Source organism: Monopterus albus, unplaced genomic scaffold (genome assembly GCF_001952655.1).
Source record: "Monopterus albus unplaced genomic scaffold, M_albus_1.0 scaffold106.1, whole genome shotgun sequence".
In the NCBI taxonomy this organism is placed as follows: domain Eukaryota; kingdom Metazoa; phylum Chordata; class Actinopteri; order Synbranchiformes; family Synbranchidae; genus Monopterus; species Monopterus albus.
Genome location: NW_018127986.1, coordinates 1612576 through 1634574, shown reverse-complemented (window position 1 = coordinate 1634574; position 21999 = coordinate 1612576). Strand labels below are relative to the sequence as shown.

The window sequence follows — 21999 nt, the reverse complement described above, 5'->3', positions numbered from 1 at the left end:
TGATGAAAGTTACTATCATATTTTCTGAAAAGGGCTAAATGCATTGACCCTCAAACATACTGTCATGTACTGCCCTCTAAAGGAGTAGAACGAAATGACAGTTCATAGAGAGCTACAGTATCAGAACATTTTTTTTTGGAAGTGAGTAAATATATTATCTTTCTTGGAGCTTATTCCAGAAAGTCAGTTTAATAAACTCTCATCTTGAAACTACATTTTGTCCAGTTTTTAAACCTTCAAGTCTTTTAAGATGCACTACAGTCGTTCTCATTACATAATCAGTGATAGAATTGTCATTAATTTTACCTCATCAGTGTTATTCTTTGTTCAAAATAAACACTCACTTCAATCCTGATGCCTGCAACACATTCCAAAAAACACTGGCATTGTTGCATTTCAGAGCTAGTAATGAGGTCATTAAACAATGAAATGATGACTCCATTTGAAACAGTTGATGTCAACAAGTGACTGCAATTGTGATTTGGTACAAAGTAATAAATTTGATGAGGTATCACATCAAATGTTGTGGTGCTGTATTGTTTTCAATGTTATACATGACACAGATGATTTACAAATCACTATTTTCAATTTGAATTTTGATTTTACATACTGTCCCAAAGCGTATAACGCTTTAAAGTTTCCCCCATATTCACAGAATATGAATTTAAAATATATAAATATATATAAAATGTCATTTCTTGCACAAAACTACACTCACTTTATTTTAACTGAATATAGATAGCTTATAGGCTAAATCAGGTTAATAGGAAACCCCTCAAATATAGGCTAAATATAGGTTCAATATATTTCTTTTGTTATTATTATCATATTAATCTGACTGGGTGCCCAGACTTTCAAAAATGTCACATTTACTGTAAATTTTTAATATCACATTTAATGTCAATTTTTTTATTTAAATGTATTTATTAAGTTCATGAAATAAAGAGTGCAGTAACATTTGAAGATATGTTTACATGCTCTTAAATTTCTAAGAACAATAAAGTGTAAAAATGTATGTTTAGTTAAATGTATTATTATTTCAGTTTTATATATAGTTATTTTATTGTATATATCTGTAAATTTTAAAAACCTTGCAGCAGACTCAAATGACTACATGTCCCATGACCCTCTCTTCAAGGCGGTACTTCCGCCATTTCAGTCATTTTAGGACGTGACGGATAACAGCTTTGAGTAAACAGAGTCTTATAATTGTTAAACAGTTACATCCAGTAAGCGTTCAACCTTAGCCTATTCCTGATAGCGTTTCTTTTTTCCCGTTTTTGATGACATACTTGAGAAACGGAAGTGTCGGAAGCTTAGTTCCGGTGATGTCATTGTCAGAACTTTGTCTGATTGGTTCCGTCCTTCCTTAACAGTTTTCCCGCGCTGCAGAACAACACACTGAACCGTCAGTCAGTAGTTTCAGTAGCGTTGATATTTTATCCTTATTTCATATTGGTACCGGTGTTGTTACTCTGTTACGAAGTGATGTCATCCTCAGATTATGATCCGGCTTGTTTGCCGGACTTATTACCGCTGTACTACCGACGGCTCTTCCCCTTCTTCCAGTACTATCGCTGGCTAAACTATGGAGGAGGTGAGTATTGTTGATTACACAGAGCAGGAACATTGGTTAGCAATCTACATGGCCGAAGTTCTTGACTGACGCTGTGTAATTTGCGACCTACCTGTATGCTTCATCTTCGCAGCGTCAACTGTGGTTTTTCAGTTGACCTGATGACGTTTCTAGATTCAGCCGGCAGTCCACTCGGTAGCCTACTCATCTTAGGCTAATGCAGTCCAATCCAGCAGTCCCGCAGTGAAAATAAATATGTTAAGTTTTGTTGAAACTGTTCCAGAGAGGTGTTAATTCAACTGTATGAGCGTTTTGGAAGATGTATTCTGTGCTGCTGTTGAACTGCACTGCATTATACAGGGAGATGTGTCTATTATTTTGTCATCCCATGGCTGAATGGCCAACCAGGGTAAAGCAGGCAACTGTCCACGGGCCCTATAAGCCCCAGGTTTACCTCATATGTTTCAGAATTATATAATTTGATTAAGTATGTTCAGACTTTAGTACAGTATCACTGCTCTTCCATCTTGTGGTCTTGGTCTTGAAAAGGGCCAGTCAAAAATAACAAGGTATTCAGTTAACTGAGAAAATAGGAAAACTAGCAAATGTTCACATTTGAGAGGCTAGGACAAGCGCATTTTTGGTATTTCAAATCTTTGCCCCAGGGTCATCTAGGAGGTTAATCAGGCCATGTGCCTACCTCATTTATATTAGAGATGGTAGGCAAAATTAAAGAAGCACCTGTCAGTATAACACAATACAGTTCAACAGCACCACTAGGTTGAGGTTGTGTTTAAGAGGCAATTAACACCATATGAGACTAATTTAGTTTCTTCTACAACTTCAGTGCAGAAGAATTATTTTCAGAATCGAGAGTTCTCCTTCACACTCAAAGATGACATTTATGTCCGCTACCAGTCGTTCAGCACACAGAATGAGCTGGAGAAAGAAATGCAGAAGATGAACCCTTACAAGATTGACATTGGAGCAATATACAGTCACAGGGTAAGACTGCATGTTTCTATTAGTTGCACCCCTGCAGGATCCCGCGTCACTGCAGCTACCTTGCTGGTCTGTTTGTCACCCACAGCCGAACCAACACAACACGGTGAAATCAGGAACCTTCCAGGCTTTGGAAAAGGAGCTGGTGTTTGATATTGATATGACAGATTATGATGATGTCAGAAGCTGTTGCAGGTAAAAGGATTATGCATGATCATTTAGTTTACTCATGTTTGCAAATGATTTGACATAGTAATTCAGCATATCTTGGCAGTCACATCATTGAGATGGTGCAAATTCTAATTTTAGTGCTGCAGACATTTGCTCCAAGTGCTGGACCCTGATGACCATCGCTATCCGTGTCCTGGATAGAGCTCTTCGAGGTGGGTTTGTTGGTGATCATGTGGCAGGCATCCTCTTATATTGTCTCCAATTTTGGGTGAAATTAGCATCAAACATTATTTGTTTTATGTGATATTCCAGACGATTTCGGTTTCCAGCACCTGCTGTGGGTTTATTCTGGCAGAAGAGGAGTGCATTGCTGGGTGTGTGATGAAGCTGCCAGGAAGCTCTCTGTAGCTGCACGCTCTGCTGTTGCAGAATACCTGAGCCTGGTGAAGGTAACAATGTTTTAGCTTTTATTGGATGATCAGGACAGGTTTGTTGACCATAACTCTCAGATATCAATGTTGGTGTTTCCTTTAAAATCAAGTATCTGTATCTACAGTCTAACCCAGACAAAAACACTAATTTAGTACAGTGAAGTGAAGCACTGTAATGTTTTAAAGAACGGGGTAACACTATATCGGCTCTCCACAGCTCCAGATTTGTTTTGCTTCAATTCTAAGTTTCATCAAGACTCACCGGTTAATCATTGGATGTAACTTAGAATTTTGAAGCCTACTCCTTTCGGTACACAAGCAGGCGGTTAATGATTCATATGTTAAAGACCTGTGAGTTATTTTTTTTAGATGTGATGTGCATATGATGGTTTTATAGGGTGGTGAAGAAACTGTGAAAAAAGTAGTGCTGACAGAACCGATTCATCCTTTCATCAGGTAAGAATAGTATCGTTTTCTGTGTGAAGATCAGTTTGAAGCTGTGAACTGTGTTACTTTAGATGTGTTAGACGCAGCGGCTTTACCTCTCGTAAGGGTTTGTGCCTGTAATCTCAACAGTGCATCTTTGTCAGAGGTGGAGAGATACTTTAAACAGTATGCACTAAAGGGACAGGACATACTGGGCCGCAAGGAATCTGTAAACAAAGTGTTGGCACTCGTGCCTGAAGATATCCTTTTCACAGTATGCTGCATATTTACAGTATTTCATGAACACAGAATAGAGCTGGTAGTTACTGACACAAGCTGCATTTTCTTTTTCTCAAATGGGATTAAAATATGAGTATACATTAGGTTTTTCAGTTAGTTTAAATAATAGGTCTTCGGCATACAGAAATGTTAGTGAAAATAATTGGACTTGACCTTAACTGAGCTTTTACATGTAAGAAACGAGCTTCAGATCGATTTCAAAAATGAGAAGAACCCTGAAAAACGTTGGGATTTAATCAGCGGCTACGCCGAAACTAAACAGGTTGGAAGTTCTGTTCATACAACATAATGACAAGTGTTTGTCTTTTAACTGACATTTACACATTACTGCATTAGGGCTCTTAACAAGTGTTGCCTATTACTACGATACAACTTCCTTCCTTCAGCACACTGCCAAGAAGAACCAACACTTTGAGAAAGAAATCATGCTGCAGTATTGTTACCCACGGCTCGACATAAATGTCAGTAAAGGTGTGAACCATTTGCTGAAGAGCCCCTTCAGTGTACACCCCAAAACAGGTGAATATAGACCTAACGAGATTAAATCAAGACTGCATGGTGAAGAGGTCGCTGACTGTGACTTCTGTCTTTGGCCAGGACGCATTTCTGTTCCCATGGACGTCAAAGAATTAGACACATTTGATCCTTTTGCTGTGCCCACAATCAGGTAAGTGATAATTTAATGTCTAATGTTCTGTTGTGTGCAATGTGATACTCATTAGTTGCTGGTTATTTTTTATTCTAGCCTCATCTGTGAGGAGCTGGATCAGCCTAGAACAGGAGAAGTGGGCGAGAAGTCAGAGGACATCAAGGAGAATGAGAAGGATGCAGCAGAGAAACGAAGGATGAGAGGTGAAATTCTGAACTCTGAATTTTAATGTATCACAGACTCTTGTCTTTCACTTACTTTAAATCTCAAATTCCACTTTTAGCAGTCTAATAAAAATGAGCCTAGAGTAAATGAATGTTTCAAATTGGTGATTACTCTTCACAGATTACAAAAGAACCAGCTTGGCAAAGTATGTGAAATACTTCGATCAGTTTCTGGATCAAATGGCCTCTTCGTGGAAAGGAGAGCTGCTCAGAAAGAGTGGTATGTTGTAGTTTTGGTGGATTAAATGAAGAAAGGAAAACTTTTGAGCTGTTATCTTTTGGTATAATCTTTTTTTTTTTTCTTTTAGATCTTCAGAAAGAATTCTGAACTGGATCAACAATCACAAAGTGATTCACTTCTGAAGAGGCACCATTAATAGCTCGCTGTTGCTTCAAGTGGCTGATGATGCACAGTGTGTCCTGTTTGGAGGGGGTCTCATACTGTGGTGAAATCTTGCCAGTTATTTCAGCTTAATACATGTTTATGTTCTTATTAGATTCACTGATAATGTTTTCATAAATTAAACATAAGTAAAATAACCCCTTGCTATACAGTTTCCCTAGTACAGTACCAGTTTCCTATTGTTTTACTTGTTGCCTAAATTTTGCTACTGTACAGTCTTTTGTAAAATTAAATTTGTATGCTTTCAAAACCTGGTAATGTAGTTACTTTTATTATAAGAGGTTTTGTAAATTCAAATTATTTGAAGAGCAAGCAGAGTGATATGACGGTCGACAGTTACAAATTAGAGGTAATAGTTTTAATATTACATTTTGTACCAATACTTAAGCCAATGTGTGGAATTTGAATAAATGACATCGTTGAACCTTTTAAAAAGCCTAGATTTTTTTCCTAGATCAATGTACATATATCTTTTTCAAAAATCATTTTTGCAACTGTTCAGTATTTATGGGGTTAATTTGTTTCTTAATGATTGCAGCCATTCAGGTTTTGTCACCACACCTGTAGCAGTTGTTATTAGTGTGTTAATCCTGAATGTGTTAAGCTTTTCTCACATTATGATAAACACACATGGGCATTTGTGCAAAAGGAAATAGTAGAAAATAATATATTCCTCTCAGAAAGTGCATTTCAACTAATGAACCGAGTTTATTATTATTGTTATTGACATCCTTCAAGGATACAGATGAGTCAACTTAACTTGAGTATATTATGCTTTTTATATTCAAAAATAAGCAGTGCAGTAACATTTGAAGAAAGGCTTGTTTTACTGTATATTTGCTGCAGGGTTTGTATGTATATATTTATTCCCTTCATGCAAATATCTGATTTGCCTAGGAGTACACACATAGGAGGCCCCAGGAGAAAGATTTGTTTAGTTACACTACTTTCATTATTTTCCCAGGCACCCAGAAACCAACCAGTGCTCTCAAGCTGAATGATTCTGATAGAAAGAAAGTCAGTTGGCAACAATTTATTTAACTTATTAAATTCTCTGGGTATTTTAAAGCAACATTTCAGGGTTAAAATTAGAAGCTGCTTTATTGGCAGTCACAGAATGTGACTGGTACAGAGCCTCTCAATATGTTTTGCAAGGTAACATGAAAAAAAAGTTAAATAAAAATGTGTGCATTCAGAATAGGTAAATATGTGCAAACAAATAGGAAAGAGAACAGGGAAAAAGGAGAATCTAAATATATACTGTATACATATTGTGGTAGAAGAGCTTTCAGACTGATATATACATTGGGTTGCACTGGGGTGATTGCTGTGTCCCGTCACACAAGCATGGATTAACAGCTCATGACTGGTGGCATTGGTGGGGAAGAAACCGTCCGTGTGTCTGCTTGTTTAGGCTACAGTGTTCTACGGCACTGTCCCAAGGGGAGAAGGTCAAATGTTTTGTGTCCAGGGAGTGAGTGGTTTGCACTGGTATCAGCTTTTAAAATGTTGGTTACTGCAATCCTAGAGTATAACTTTGTTAATAATTTTACTCAACATTACAAACTAAACATGATGGATTAATAGGCTACTACCTTGCTCTACATTTGATGTGTTTTATTTATTTATTTGGAAAAGTAGAAGCTATTTGATAAAACAACTTTACAACAAATGAGCAACTAAGTCTTTTGACAGGTCCCTCTTCAACCTCAGGATGCAGGAGCAGTCATAGTTCTGATAAATGTGTCATCCATCCTTGACATTAAAAACATTAAATCAGATACGATCGTCTGAGAACCAATATTTTGATAATTCTAGTAGTCTTTTCAAAAATGTAGTATATGAAAAGGAACTTGGAATGTTATGTAAAAACAAAAACTGCCAATTGTGTCTTTAAATGGCCCGGAAGAAGAACCGCGGCTTCGGGGCGGATATCACCGTGAAACTGGGGTCAGAAGTTCTTTCTCACAGCCATCTTGGATATAACGTACTGAGTCGGTGAGTGTCTCTGATGATAATCCAACATCATCCAGCTGTTTTCACATGTCCCCGTGTTTGCTAAAGGTTTCGCGTGGTTAATTAAAGACGTGTCAATAGACCGGAACAGTTATTATTCTTTTACCCTTTGTCTGTTAAGTGTTCCGTTGTTTCACCGATTACCGGCTCAAAATGGGGGAACATGACTACCAGTTTTTGCTAGCAGCCTGTCAAGGCCCCAGTGAACAGTGTTACAAGGGATGTGAGGTTCAGTTGTGTGACACCTAGATGGTTACTTTACAGATGTCTTTTTGGAGGTAAAAGATTATGGCATACTTAGGTATTTGGTGTTAGTTTTCACCTGTTGACACTGACGCTGCTAACTGACGGAACTAATGCTAACGCTAGCTAAATGTCGCTAAAGCATGGGCTCTGTCACCTGTTTAGCCAGTTACACTAACTGCAACTCTGGGTCTAAATTAGCTATAGACTCCGTGCTAAGGTTACTGATCCATTATGTGTCAAAGAGGCTGTCCCATAATGCTTAACGTTACGATGCTGTAATTGGCTTCCGAATCGTGTGTCTCACAAAACTGCTAAAAACAGCTGTAAATCGCCTTTAGCCTCCCTTTGATCATCTAGTCCCGGTTGAAAAGTCTGGAGGTCTGGTGCGTCCCGGATGGGAAAAAGGCTGTGACATCGGCCTTTTAGAGTTTTTAATTTTCACAAATATAACAACGGCTTCACAAGTGCGGCTGTCCCCTAGAACATCTGTTGTGCCTGTGAAATGTTGATTTGGTAAGCCTTAGTTGGGTGGATTTTAACTGAGACCTAGTCTCATCAGAATCATCTTTATTGGCCAGGTGTGTTGGACACAAGGAATTTGACTCTGGTACATCGGATCTCAATGTGCATGTGCATATCCCCATGCAAGGGGCACGTAAACAATAAACCAACATAAGGCTGTGTAGTATAACTAAATAAACAGCATAAACAAGCAATAAACAGTGCAAACAATGCAAAATAAGCAGTATAAACAGGCAGTAAACAATACAGACAAAGGAGTGTTCATTAGGAAATGAGATAAATAGGAATAAAAATAGAGACTTGTACGGTGCATGTGGTCAACACTGGGGGAGCAGAGAATTAAATCACTCTTTCAGATATGAAATTGTGTCTTAAACAGTTACTAGTTTGTGTTTTAATCATATATATGTGTGACAGGTATGTTTTCATGTAGAAATAGCCGATTGCTTTTTTGTTTGTTTTTTTAATGGTGGGGGTGTTAAAAAAGTGAAACTACCATGTGCACTGCCAGTCAAAAGACTAGACACATTTCCACTGAATTAAATAGGAAAGTGTGTCCAAACCTTTGACTGGTAGTGTATAGTTGGGGCTATGAAGACTTCTAAGAAACAGTTGAACTGAAAAATTGTTTCCTCATTTTACTTAACTAGCAACCATGCCTGGTGAAGCCACAGAAACGGTCCCAGTCACCGAACAGGAGATGCAGCATCCTCAAGTGGAGACTGGTTCGTATATTTAAGCTTCACACAAACATGCATGCAGTCCTGCATATTAAATGATGGGGTCCTGGAACTCAAAAACGTGAATTGGTCCACAAATAACCATCTATGGAAGGTAATTTGTTGACACTGGGTGGTTATTTTGTCTAGGGAATTAACTCACTCTCTTTCTGAGTTCATGGAGCAGCTGACAGTTACTTTGATTGTGACCAGCCATGTGTTGGGGCATTTGTCACAGGAGGTTGCTTGCTGAGGGATTTTCAGTAGTGATATTGCTTGGCTTGGTTGATCCAGGACCCCAGTTTTTAGTTACACAAACTCACAGTGGCATGTGGTGATTTGGACTAACAACTGGATTGTAGCGCACAAAGCATGGTGTTAAGTGTGGTTTTTCATGTGCACAATAAAAGCCCGTTGACTGGATGCATCCTTGTTGGTGATGACAAAGGTCATTCTGTGTCGCGTATTTATTTTAGCCTGATATTTAAAGTTTTTACTTTAGTCATGAATTTTGTCTAGGGGTGGGACCTTTTAACAAATTTTTGTAAACAAGTACCAACAGATTTTTGCCAACACCTGTGTTGTTGTTTTTTTTGTTTTGTTTTGTCCCCCCCCCATATGGCATTTTTTTTCCTTCAGGCATTGAAAGTAAAAATATCTTTTAATTTATGCATGAAGCTATAAAATGTTTGGACATACAGCCACCACCCTTTAAACTGTTTTTTAACCCTTTGAGAGCCCATGTAAGCTTTTATGCACTGGTAGGCCTGTTACAAGTTTGATGTTACAGGTTGCAAAAAAGTAGGCTACAGACGGAATGTGAAAAACGGCAAAAGATTAAAAGCTGAATAAATCTGTATAACTAAAATTTAAATAAAATGAGGTCCTTAAACTTCACTCTGGTTTGAAAATGAACAGAGCAAGAAACTGAGGGATTCTTGTGATTAGCAGTTAATGCAACTCTATGAACTATGTTATATGGAAAGTTAAAGTCGGCCCTGTGGAGGTTGGTTGGAGCCAAGTCAGCTGTCTCTCTGCTAGGTGAGTTGGGTGTAAAAGGGCGGAGCCTAAGACTCGTAACTAGGAATCTGATAGTGCAGCAAAGGTCAGTGAGTGGCTCTGCAGCAGAAGAAAGGTGCATGTGAATGCGGTAAAAATAGGTAAGTGATTTATATATGGGAACATTATGGCTGTAAAGCTGAAGTCAATTAGCGTAAGAGGACATGCACATGCAGCAAGCTCAAGGCCTACCTCCTGGTGTTAACATGAGGGCATAGAAATTTGACTGGTTTGTTGGAATGAAACACAGGGTGGTTTCTGATGCAGAAGTGTGGCTAGTTACCTGGTTGGCTGTTTGAAATGTTTTTAAATGTTTGGTGGCTTGAACAACAGTTGAAATGTTTGCTAGTGCTGGTGACTGGTATTGTTATATCAGGGAGGGTGCAGGAGTTGAATATTTAATTTGTGCATATTTCTATTTAAATAGTTCATAATCAGGCTATTTGGTATCTGCCTATACTGGCAAATCAACAGCTAGTTCCACACAGCAGAATTTCATCAGTCATTGTTTCTGTTCACATGTTGAGCACAATTATTTTTACATAAGTGTATTTATGAGCTCCTGAAATTTGCATTAATCAAATAAAATTGCTCCTCAAAATACCTCTGAGTGCCCCTTCCTTTGTTACTGTTCCCTCATCAGTTACAGGAATATTGAATTCTTCTCCTTCTCCTGAGATGGTTGTTCCTGCAGTGAACAAGGCAGTCTCGCTGGAGAATCCTCCAGAAACCTCTCAAGAGTTAAGCTCATCAGAGGAAGCTGGCATTCAAACTAGTAGTGATCAATCAAGTGGTATAGCTGCAACTAAAGCAAACTGAATAGAGTAGATTGGAGGCAACAGAAAGGGACAAATGCTGACCCAGCAGGGATTTTAACTAGTTTGCCAGTTCCTAAAGAATCCATGCCTCCTTCTGAGGCTCCAACTGCGATTGTACAAATTTGGGAGTCAGCTGTTGCTTCTGAAGAAATGGCCAGCAAAGAGGTCAAGCTGATTTTTGTTGAAGTAAAGGTCAGGGTCAAGGAAGTAAAGGTAAAAAAAAATTCTGACTGTCCAAAAGCATCTCTTCCTGACAATGTCAGTGTGAACTGTGAAGGCTTCAGTAGAAGGCCAGAGGAGCCTTTGTCTGGATTCTTCTCAAGGTGAAGAATTTTCTGATGTGATTGTTGATGAGGCTACTCAAAATGAGTCTGGACAAGAAAGAACCTGTTATACCTCTCTTCAAGGCCGTTCACTCAAAAGGGACAACCAAATGTGAAAGCCAACTTTCTGCCTGTTACCTGACATGTAGGTTTAAGCAAAGAGGCCCCCACCCCCACACACCCCTGTCCTGGTCTCCCAAATACAGCTTTTTGATCAGCTTGGGCCTATATTCCCAGTGATATTTGCAGCTTCAGAAAGTTGGTAAATGGCTTAATGCCACTCCACTGCCTCTGTTAGTGTTTTTATTCGGGGTGGGTCATGGCTTGATCATAGTTTGATATTGCTTTTGTGTGCATGTAATCTTCTCTAAAAGGATAGTTGTTCTTTATAACCTGGCAATCTTTTTAGATTTTGTCCAACTGATCATGTCCCACTCACCGCCAGTCACAACTGCTGATTTTTAAAGTGGACAGATTATTTGGCTAGGAACTGCTTTGTTTGACTAAAGTGCATTTTTATCAACTCTAATATTCATTTTTCATATTTTGGAAACTATTATTAATTGTGCTTGTGTTAAGTTGCACAGGATTGAATACTTACCAAGTTAATTTATTTCACCTGTTGGCAAATGTTTCCTTGGCTCACCACTTCGGTGGTGGTGTGTGCGGCGTTGTTCTGTGTAAAGGGGTTACTTGAACATGAGATGCGGTGATGTGCATTGCGAATATCATTGTCCTTTTTATTGTAAATGCATTGTGACTAAATACAGAGTGTGGCTTTCTGTGTGGAAGTAGGTAGTATGTACTATGCATTCTTGGATGCAGTTTGCATTACAGTTTGGTGGGGTGTGTTCTTTTCCTAACCCTAAGAAAGGTAATTTTGTTTTGGATTGTGATCATTTAACCCGCATGAGTAAGGCTTGAACTTTTTTTTAAATTTTTTTTTTAAAGAAAATCTTTTTCTATTCAGCTGCACCTCCTGCCCCAGCTTCATCCCAGCAACCTCAGGCAGCTTCTGGCCCTGCTAAGCCCAAAGGCAAAGATGCCAAGAGTGTGCAGGGTTCTTCAGCCCCAAAGGCTGTCCCTGGCAGAAGAAAACGCTCCTCTTTGTCTGCCTCCTCCTCCTCTCCCTCCTCACCAAAATCTACTCCCACCTCTACCCCCCTGTCCCCTGTGACATCTCCTCTGGCTTCCTCACCTGGCAGCTCTTCTGTTAATCAGGCTAACCGCTCAACCCCCAAAGTTGTCAAGGCTGGAAAACAAGGAAAAGCTAAGAAAGGAGAGGCATTTGTGCCTGCTTCTTCCTCTCAGGATTGTAAGGTCACAGCAACAAATGATAAAATAGGCGAGACAAACATCAAGCAAACTGTAGTTGCAGCTAAATCTGCTCCAGTTGAGCCTGAAACTCCGGCACCAGCTGCTTTAAAAGTTACTTCAAAGCCTCCTGTAGGATCTCCAGTTTTATTTTCAGATGATCCTGTGTCTAGTTTTTCCAGATCAGTTGAATTTAAGGCAGCTTCATCAAAAGCTGTCCCTGTTACTGCCTTTACTGATGATGAGCTCCCTCCCCTTATCCCACCTGAGAAGCCAGTTAGAATACCAGTATTTGTACCAACTGTTGAGAAAGAAGGTGCAAAAGCTCCTGTTGAGACTCTCAAAACTGTGTCCAAGCCCAAACCTGTTGAAACTCCCAAAACAGCACCCCCAAGTAAACTTGCTCCCACTGACACTGCTAAGCCAGCAACTGAGGCCAAACCGGCTCCTGCTGCTAAGACGGCAGCTGAGGCTAAACCCTTCCTCCCTGATGTTGCTAAGCCAGTAGCTGAGGCCAAACCTGCTCTTTCTGAGTCTCCTAAGACACCAGCTGAGGCCAAACCTGCAGCTATTGCAGCTGCTAAGCCACCAGCTGAGGTCAAGCCTGCTCTTGCTGAGACTGCTAAGCCAGCGGCAGAGGCCAAGCCTGCTCCTCCTGCTGTTAAGCCAACAGCTGAGGCCAAACCTGTGGCTGCTAAGCCAGCGGCTGAGGCCAAGCCTGCTCCTCCTGCTGTTAAGCCAACAGCTGAGGCCAAACCTGTGGCTGCTAAGCCAGCGGCTGAGGCCAAGCCTGCTCCTCCTGCTGTTAAGCCAACAGCTGAGGCCAAACCTGTGGCTGCTAAGCCAGCGGCTGAGGCCAAGCCTGCTCCTCCTGCTGTTAAGCCAACAGCTGAGGCCAAACCTGTGGCTGCTAAGCCAGCGGCTGAGGCCAAGCCTGCTCCTCCTGCTGTTAAGCCAACAGCTGAGGCCAAACCTGTGGCTGCTAAGCCAGCGGCTGAGGCCAAGCCTGCTCCTCCTGCTGTTAAGCCAACAGCTGAGGCCAAACCTGTGGCTGCTAAGCCAGCGGCTGAGGCCAAGCCTGCTCCTCCTGCTGTTAAGCCAACAGCTGAGGCCAAACCTGTGGCTGCTAAGCCAGCGGCTGAGGCCAAGCCTGCTCCTCCTGCTGTTAAGCCAACAGCTGAGGCCAAACCTGTGGCTGCTAAGCCAGCGGCTGAGGCCAAGCCTGCTCCTCCTGCTGTTAAGCCAACAGCTGAGGCCAAACCTGTGGCTGCTAAGCCAGCGGCTGAGGCCAAGCCTGCTCCTCCTGCTGTTAAGCCAACAGCTGAGGCCAAACCTGTGGCTGCTAAGCCAGCGGCTGAGGCCAAGCCTGCTCCTCCTGCTGTTAAGCCAACAGCTGAGGCCAAACCTGTGGCTGCTAAGCCAGCGGCTGAGGCCAAGCCTGCTCCTCCTGCTGTTAAGCCAACAGCTGAGGCCAAACCTGTGGCTGCTAAGCCAGCGGCTGAGGCCAAGCCTGCTCCTCCTGCTGTTAAGCCAACAGCTGAGGCCAAACCTGTGGCTGCTAAGCCAGCAGCTGAGGCCAAAGCTGCTCCTGCTGAGGCCATTCCCGGTACTGCTACTAAGCCAGCAGCTGAGGCCAAACCTGCTCCTTCTGAAGCTGCTAAAGCAGGTGCTGGTGCCAAGTCTGTCTCTGACATTGCTCCACAACAAGGTAAAGAAAATGAAGCTGCTTTTCCTAAGATGGCAAAGCCAGATGCAGATGTCAAGTCTGCCTCTGTTGCAGTTGTCCATCCAGCTGCAGAACCCAAACCAGCTGCCGGTGAGGTTCCAAAGCAGGTGCCTGTGAAGGGCCCCAAGTCAGTTACTAAGGCTAATTTGGTTGAGGTGAAGGCAGCGCCTCCTGAGGTTGCTAAACTAGCAGATGAACTTTTACCTCCTCCCTTAAAACCCACTCCAGTTGAGACTGCTGTACCTGCTGCAGCTCCCCGTAAACTCACATTTGCTGAGGCAGTTGCAAAACCTTCCCCTTTTAAACCTGAGGTTGAGGTAATCAGTACAGCTCCCTCTGAACCAGTCTCATCACCCAAACCTGCCCCCACACCTGCTAAAACCCCAGCCAAGGTGGAGCCTGAGATCAAGAACGACAAGGGTATTTTTATCTTTCTCTCCTTTTTGTGCCATCTGTTCTTCCAACTGTCACTGCATTCTGGCAGCTGCTCATATGCTTAGATAAGTCATTCTCATGAAGTTTGCGCTGTATGAATTAGCTTTGATTTAAGCTGTAAGATATTTCACATGGATGCTTCTGGTTTTGAAAACAGTTCTGTTGTATATTGTCACTCATAGTTTTGTGCCGTTTCATTTCTGATTATTATTTAGTTATTGCAGTGTCTTGTCAGTCTGGTGAATGTGGTATTGGACGAGTACTATTTTTCTCCTGATGGTATACAGTATGTATATACTGTAGGATCTTAGCAGACTCTTTTGCAGGCTCCAAGTTCAGACAATACAAACATACTGTCTTAAATCACTTGGTATCTATTCTTATTCCACAGGGATGATGCAGCTTATTTGCACAGTAACTTTTAAGTTGTATACCTGTATAATAGACCGCATGTTGTGACTGAATTAAGGTTTCTGTTGGTGGTTTCCATAGGATCCGGCACAGAGTCAGAAAGTGACGACTCAGTCCCTGACCTGGAGGAACAGGATTCTGCACAGACACAGACACAAGCTCAGGTGAGACTTCGGTCTGGTCTTCAGTATCGTGTTTAATGTCGACTTGAACCCAACAGTTAAGATCATTATGCGTATGTCAGTTTTGACTCTTCAGTGATGATGTATACAATGACTTTCGTTCTTCTGAGCCTACTGAAGCCAACATTTGTTCTGAGAAGAGAAACTATTAAAACCTCTGACTAGCATCACATTTTAGCAGGTCTATATTTACTTGCCATTGAATTAGGATGTTTTGTACCTTTATAGCTTGCAGCAGCCGCTGAGATTGATGAGGAACCTGTCAGCAAAGCCAAACAGAGCCGCAGTGAAAAAAAAGCACGAAAGGTAACACTCTTAATTACTGTATTGTTGTCTAAACTGTGCTTGTCTGCTTTCTTTTTAGTGAAGACTTAAAATTGCCCACATTAAAATAACTTCTTTCTTGCAGGCGATGTCAAAGCTTGGTCTGAGGCAGGTAACAGGGGTCACCAGGGTCACCATTCGCAAGTCAAAGAACATCTTGTTTGTTATTACCAAACCAGACGTCTACAAGAGCCCTGCATCAGACACATACATCGTCTTCGGTGAAGCTAAGGTAAATAGCCAGCGATGATCCAACTTTGTCCCTTCTTGTGCTGTCAAAGGCTTACACTGCTACTAATATCTTTTTGCATGGGTTTCAAAATAATTTAGCATATGGTGATTGTTAAACTGTTACAAAATGTCCTCAGTTAACTGTTATTACCAAATAATGTATTGGCTTCTCATTTTACACTATATTAACTTCCCAGATCGAAGATCTTTCCCAGCAAGCTCAGCTGGCAGCCGCAGAAAAATTCAAGGTACAGGGAGAAGCCGTATCAAACATCCAGGAAAACACACAGACGCCAACAGTACAGGAGGAGAGCGAAGAAGAGGAGGTAATATGTGGTTTTATTCAAGTGAAAAGAGACGCACAATGTATTACTCCAGCAGTATGTAAGGTGTTACAAATTTCTGCCCCCTGGTATTTTTATAGGTGGATGAGACGGGAGTTGAGGTCAAGGACATTGAACTTGTCATGTCACAAGCCAATGTGTCACGGGCAAAGGCTGTACGTGCCCTGAAAAACAACAACAACGACATTGTCAATGCTATTATGGTAAGAGTTTAAAACCCTTTTCTAGCAGTACACATTCTAACACATAACAGTACAAGAGATTTCAAGTTGGTTCAACTTGGAAACACAAGTTCACCTGCTGCCTTGAAAATGCAACTAAAATTAACTTAGGTTGAACACTGTTGTTTTGGGAGTTTTAAAAATTTTCAAATAACTCGTCTAAGTGACCTAAAACAAGTTGAAAAAAATAAAAATATTAAGTTAACTCAGCTTACAGATACATGGGAACTCAGTACGTTATATTTGTTCTACATTTCTCAGTTTAAAGTGTCAGTACTTCATGAGGAACTTGCTGTGCTTGTACCAGTCAGTACAAGCACATCATATTAGATTGCTGAGTGTGTGGGGGCCATGGCTGAATTCAGTATTAACCCTCATCATGGTTTGCATTGTTTTCAATTTTATGAAAAGAAACAACCATCATTTACTTTAATATGTATTACAAATGGTTTTCACTATGAATGTGCTTTTCAAAGTACAGAAAAGAAGAGTTTCTGAAGAGTTTTAACTCTCCAGCAAGGCATGCTGGGAAGTCTATTGGTTTTGTTTCTTTAAAACATCATTGAATGAGTTGAGTGAACTCTCAGCAGTTTGTTCATTCAACTCATTTCAAGTTTCAGAACAACTCGTGTTTAAGTTTTAAAGTGGTCTGAAAATGAAAAACGAGATTTTACACGTTGAATTTACTTGAAATAACCAAAACTTACATATTGGTTTATATAACAAAACAAGCTTAGGTGATTCCACTAAATTCCTGTATCATGTTTTCCAGTGTAGTCAAATGGTAGAGTCTTTATTCAGCAAGGCTTTTCATGTGAGATGGTGTGCTAGGTTTCTCATGATAAATGTGTAAGGATAACTATTTGTTGATGATTACAGTGACTTTCCTTGTTCTGAGCTTACTGAAGCAAACATTTCTGTTCTGAGAAGAGTAGATATTTTTAAAACAGTGTAATTGTGTAATAAAACATTTTTTGAACAAACCTTTTTGTTATTCCCTTTGCAGGAGTTGACGATGTAATGGGACCCTGGCAACAAAGAATTGAAGAAGGGTTGCTGATTTGATTTAAGCTTGTTTATACAATTTATACCCAAGATGGAAATAAAGTTGTGGCTTGATAAAATGAAATTTTGTTGTTTTTTCACTTTATTGGGAAATGGGACCTCTGCTGTAAGTTGAATATTTTAGCCTGAATAAAGCATGAGTCCCTAAAGAGCGTACTGAACCCTAACCCTGAAAGTACTGTAAATATGTATTTATAATATGGTTTTCCATCCATTTTTTTAATATCTACATAGTCAAATTTATGGTTTGGCAAGACAATTGAGGAATCGGAGGAGAACTGAGATTTGGGCTTGTGGCCCCCGATTTAAGGTGACTGCTAACCATGGAGCTACTATGATAACTTAATATTTTATTTTTGTTTTCCACATATATCAATTTGAAACTATGTGGGCGACTGTGTTGGAGTTCATGTGCTTGTCATTGTCTTGAATTAAATGATCAAATATGGAACTTGTATTAAGCAGTAGTGAATAGAACTGACTCCAGGTCGTACTTTGAGAAATTAAATGTGGCTATGTAAAGCTGTGTATATGAACATTGTAGTGTAATGACAAATACATCAATCCGAGGGGTATTAAGGTTATTAATTAAAAAGAAACCTCTGCAATATATGTTTACATCCTTGGTAAATGCACCTATCACTGTCTACTATGAAAGAAACATACCTAAAAAAACACTATATTGTATAGCAACCAGAGGTGGAAAGTATCGAAGTACTGTGCAAAAATATACCATTTTGAGGTTTCTGTACTTGAGTATATTCATTTTCTGATACTTCACAATTTGACTTTACTACATTTTAGAGGCACAAATTATACTTTTTACTCCACTATGTTTATTGGATAACTTAATCACTAGCTGCTTCTTCAGAATCCAATTAACTACACATGTACAGTATGATCATGAGTTAACTGATTCCTAAAGCAGGAAATTCACAAGCTACCCAGTAGTAATTAAAATTGTAAGTATATAAGGTAGTTTAATTAGCTTCACTTTTACAAGCTGCAATGATAACGTGAAAAAAACAATAATACACCAATAATTATAATCAAACAACATATCAATGTAAAATGTGTTATTTTGCATGACTAAGTATATTTTGGTGCTAATGCTTTTGCACTTTTTAATCTAGCACTTTTACATGTAATAGTATTTTTACATTGTAGCATTGTTACTTAATAAGTAAACAATTTCAGTAATACTTATTCCACCACTAATAACTATTAGTAAATTATATTGAGTGCAGACCACGCCATTGGCGTGTAAATTGCGTGTATTTTGTACGTGTATTTTCCTTCCGACATTACATCCTAACAGGGTGGTACGGAGTCCATAGCTTGAATTGTTCTGAAAGTAATATAATTTTATTGTTGACTAATGTTTCATACAGTGACATGCGATTTACTTCAACTCTCTGAAAACACTGGTATGCCTGCCTTTTAAAGGGATAGTAGTTTATGGCTGATGCCTTGTATTCGGTTTTTCTTTTTATTATTTCTTCTTCTTTCCTTTTTAATTGTTTTGTATTGTTTTTTAGTTTTTGAACTTGGACCTTGAGTCTATAATAAAGTGTCATTTATTCATTCATAGCGCAGCACACGTTTAGGTTTGTGGAAGATTAAATGCTTCCTCCTTCCCATCATGCCCAGCTGTGGCTGAAAGCTCTAGAAACGTCTAGTACGCGCTTGCTGCGTCAGTACTGCCATTCTTATAACGGGATACGCAAGAAAACCCGTAGTTTTGTAGTCCACAGACTACAGGCGTTTGCACTGGTTGTGTGCGTGCAGCATTCATTCTTTTGCAGACATTGCCGTCCTTTTTTAAAGATTGTTTTGCTGCGAAGAACAGACTAATTTCACGCCGCGACATGTAAGTTATGAACAGTTTACTCGATGATATAACAGAAAAAAGTGCGATAGTGCAATCTACTTAGCTAGCTAACGCTGGCCGTCTGACAACATGCTTTTTCAAAGGCGGGAGGTTGGCCTTGCTTCAGTGAACTGTAAGCTAACAGTAATTCGCTACATAGATGGGATCTTGCAGGCCGGATAAAGGAATACGTTTAACGGTTACAGCTGTTATAGCAGACTCAGTCCCCCAGCGTTAGCTGAAAACGACTGCTTTTTTTAACACTATGAGTCAGGTGCACCGCATGGCTTAACTAACGGTGGCTAACGTTAGCTTGGCTAGCTGAGTGCTCATTGAATGGCTAAGAGGCTATCATGAAATTAGCACCAGGTCTGTGTCAGAAGTCATTGTATTAGCATTAAAAATGGAAAGTGGGGATTTTAACAGCAAAGACGATCCTGTTCCTATCCTCCACAAAGTTGCGATGGGACTGAGCAACATTCAGCGTCAGTCCTCATTTTTATTTAATGCTAGCGTCCATACACTGCCATGTTAACGCTAGTCCACGGCCATTGGTAAGAGGATTTGGCTGGCAAGGCCATCAATTCAGTCCTTGTAGCTGATAAAAGGTCTACCAATCTTGTCTTACATAGAAGCGTCCAACCTTATCAATAAGGGGTCAGTGAGGCGTATTAATTAGTAGTGACGTTAACCATATACATGTAACTGTACTGGAGGTAAGCTGCTCACTGAAGTAGTTAATGATAAGTTTGTAATAATGGGGGATGACAGAAATTTAGCAACCGCATTGATAATTGATTATTGGGTGAAACATTTGCTGTTTGCAGTTCAGATTTGCTGATTTTATGCAGTTCTTTACATTATAGTAAGCTAAATATTTTTCAGTTTTACTTTTACTATTTAAATAAAACAAGGCACTTCAAGATGAGTAAGTCACACCTAGGAACTTTGAATAGAGCATTTGTTGGAAAATGCCAATAGCATTGAGGCTGCTACTAATGATTATTTTCATTATTAATCTGCAGAACAGTTTCTCAATTATTCAGTTGGTCTTTCAGTCAAAAAGTGTATAAGGTGATGTCATTCAGTTGGTTCTTTCACCAGTCAATAGGCCCCAAAAACTTTAGTTTTCCATCCAACAGAACAAAGAGGTCAGTCCTCACAAATGAGATGCTGGAACTATGGAGTTTTTGTTGGAAATTGGTCGTTCAAGTACATTTTTGTTAGCAAAATTGTTAATTTATTATGTACATTGACTAGTTGGTTAATTTATTTAGCTGTGAAAACTTTTACAGTAATATGGTACATAAAAAAAAAACCTTAGCTGAATCATCCAAAATATCTTGTTAATTTGACTTTCCTCATTTTTATATGCAGAGATTAATTAAAATTTTATCTGTATAACACCATTTCACAACAGAAGCCATCCCAGGTCACTTTACAAAGTAAGGTCTAGATAATAGTAAGGTCTTACTATTATTATTATTATTATTATTACTATTACTGTAGAGGAAAAACCCAACAAATCCCGTTTGAGATGAGAGGCTTATTGATACAGGAGCACACTGTGTAATTGGATGCTATGTGGCAACCCAATACATGGTGCTTTTTTGATGGCAGGCTGTTGTGTCCAGGATGTGCTAACCTGTACTGCACAGGTGTGTCATTTATTTTATGTGAGTTGTAGAGCTGATGAGCTGTAGTGTTTTACACATGAGAAAGCTTTGCATGTTTATAAAGTCGTTATTCTTTTTTAACCAGATTCATATTGTTAAAAGCTCTATTTTAAGGTACAATAAGTTACACTTGGCTAAACCACTAAGTTCTGTAACAGACTGTTTATGTGTTGACGCTTGGATGCCTCTGTTTCTCCACAGGCATCCTGCAACTGCCAAGTGGTATGACAGGAGGGACTGTGTTTTTATAGAGTTCTGTGTAGCAGACAGCAGAGATGTTAAAGTCAATTTCGATAAAACAAAGTGTGGTTTCAGGTATGTTTCCCTCACAGTGGCTCTCAAAATATGAACATGCATTTGATTGTTTTTGTTGATTCCAGTCTTTAAGTTCTCAAGTGTCATCTTCTAAATACATTTGCTACAGTTGTGGAATTGTACATTAATCTGAGACTTGCTAATTATTTTATATGTGCTTGGCTAAATGCGCGTTTGTTGTTTCATTCTTTCTGAAAGTTGCTTGTTTTCTTCCCACAGTTGTCTTGGAGGAACTGACTGTGTTAAACATGAGAATGAAATAGACCTTTTTGACACCATTGATGAAAATGTAAGTTATACTGAGTGTCTGAATCACTGCTTTGATTACGATTACTATTGCTTTATAATGCTTACACGATACTGCATATTACATTGTACATAATGTAGCCAGGAACTGATCACACACTACTGTTTTCTTTCCACTACAACTCAGGAATCGAAACATAAACGCACAGATCGCTCAGTGTTGTGCTATTTACGAAAAGCACAGCCGGGGAAGGCATGGCCAAGACTAACAAAAGAGAAGGCTAAGGTCAGTTACACATACACAAACAGCCATTAATCGTGAAAGACTGGGTGTGGAATAGATTTAACGGTTAATAGTACAGTAGAGTATTGATGCACCAATACTACTTTATTTTTCCAGGCAGAGTACAATTAGTACCCTAATTTGAGTAAGCTACTGACACAAGTAATTAAAATAATGCAGTGTTTACATAATAAAAATTAGGATAAGGATAATCACCTTTATTGGCCAAGTATGTTGTACACAAGGAATTTGTTTCTGGTACAGAACCGAGGCAGCCATCTGCAGTGCCAACTCAACCGATGGCTCTAACCATCAGGGGCAATGGGGGGGGGGAGACTATAACATGAAACTCTGTAGCATACTGCGCAATGTACTGTAATACAGTGGTATTTAACTTTTTAAAAAAATTTTTAAGCAGTGCAACCCTCTATTATGGTGAAAAGATTTCACGACCACATTAGAACGTCAAAG

The 21999-nt window shown here is 39.7% G+C and overlaps 3 protein-coding genes across 3 annotated transcripts in view; all 3 read left to right on the top strand.

Moving 5' to 3' along the window:
• Positions 1-1274: 1274 nt before the first annotated feature.
• prim1 (DNA primase subunit 1) lies at positions 1275-5617 on the top strand. The gene is made up of 13 exons (XM_020610595.1): positions 1275-1597; positions 2424-2581; positions 2667-2773; positions 2888-2961; positions 3062-3198; positions 3578-3636; positions 3757-3866; positions 4077-4168; positions 4293-4425; positions 4504-4573; positions 4652-4758; positions 4901-4999; positions 5088-5617. Exons 1-13 carry the CDS (start codon positions 1489-1491, stop codon positions 5105-5107), a joined length of 1275 nt encoding a protein of 424 aa, XP_020466251.1. The 5' UTR covers positions 1275-1488; the 3' UTR covers positions 5108-5617.
• A 1459-nt stretch (positions 5618-7076) lies between these two features.
• naca (nascent polypeptide associated complex subunit alpha) lies at positions 7077-17202 on the top strand. The gene is made up of 8 exons (XM_020610735.1): positions 7077-7180; positions 8617-8691; positions 14853-14935; positions 15182-15259; positions 15363-15509; positions 15706-15834; positions 15933-16055; positions 17080-17202. The coding sequence occupies exons 2-8, from the start codon at positions 8622-8624 to the stop codon at positions 17092-17094; spliced, it is 645 nt and encodes a 214-aa protein (XP_020466391.1). The 5' UTR covers positions 7077-7180; positions 8617-8621; the 3' UTR covers positions 17095-17202.
• A 1585-nt stretch (positions 17203-18787) lies between these two features.
• Positions 18788-21999, top strand: part of ptges3b (prostaglandin E synthase 3b (cytosolic)) — a 5511-nt gene continuing 2299 nt past the window's right edge. The window contains exons 1-4 of the mRNA XM_020610593.1: positions 18788-19008; positions 20886-20999; positions 21219-21288; positions 21433-21531. Coding sequence (XP_020466249.1) covers positions 19007-19008; positions 20886-20999; positions 21219-21288; positions 21433-21531 — 285 coding nt within the window. The 5' untranslated portion in view covers positions 18788-19006. The remainder of the gene's footprint in view (positions 19009-20885; positions 21000-21218; positions 21289-21432; positions 21532-21999) is intronic.

What these genes read in the sequence shown, in the direction of transcription:
- prim1 (XM_020610595.1), top strand. Translation starts at nt 1,489, where the DNA reads ATGTCATCCTCAGATTATGATCCGGCTTGTTTGCCGGACTTATTACCG. An exon ending in AGAGAAACGAAGGATGAGAG is followed by an intron (nt 4,759 to 4,900) that starts GTGAAATTCTGA and finishes TACTCTTCACAG; the next exon opens with ATTACAAAAGAACCAGCTTG. An exon ending in AGAGCTGCTCAGAAAGAGTG is followed by an intron (nt 5,000 to 5,087) that starts GTATGTTGTAGT and finishes TTTTTCTTTTAG; the next exon opens with ATCTTCAGAAAGAATTCTGA.
- naca (XM_020610735.1), top strand. Translation starts at nt 8,622, where the DNA reads ATGCCTGGTGAAGCCACAGAAACGGTCCCAGTCACCGAACAGGAGATG. An exon ending in AGACACAGACACAAGCTCAG is followed by an intron (nt 14,936 to 15,181) that starts GTGAGACTTCGG and finishes GTACCTTTATAG; the next exon opens with CTTGCAGCAGCCGCTGAGAT. An exon ending in AGGAGAGCGAAGAAGAGGAG is followed by an intron (nt 15,835 to 15,932) that starts GTAATATGTGGT and finishes GTATTTTTATAG; the next exon opens with GTGGATGAGACGGGAGTTGA.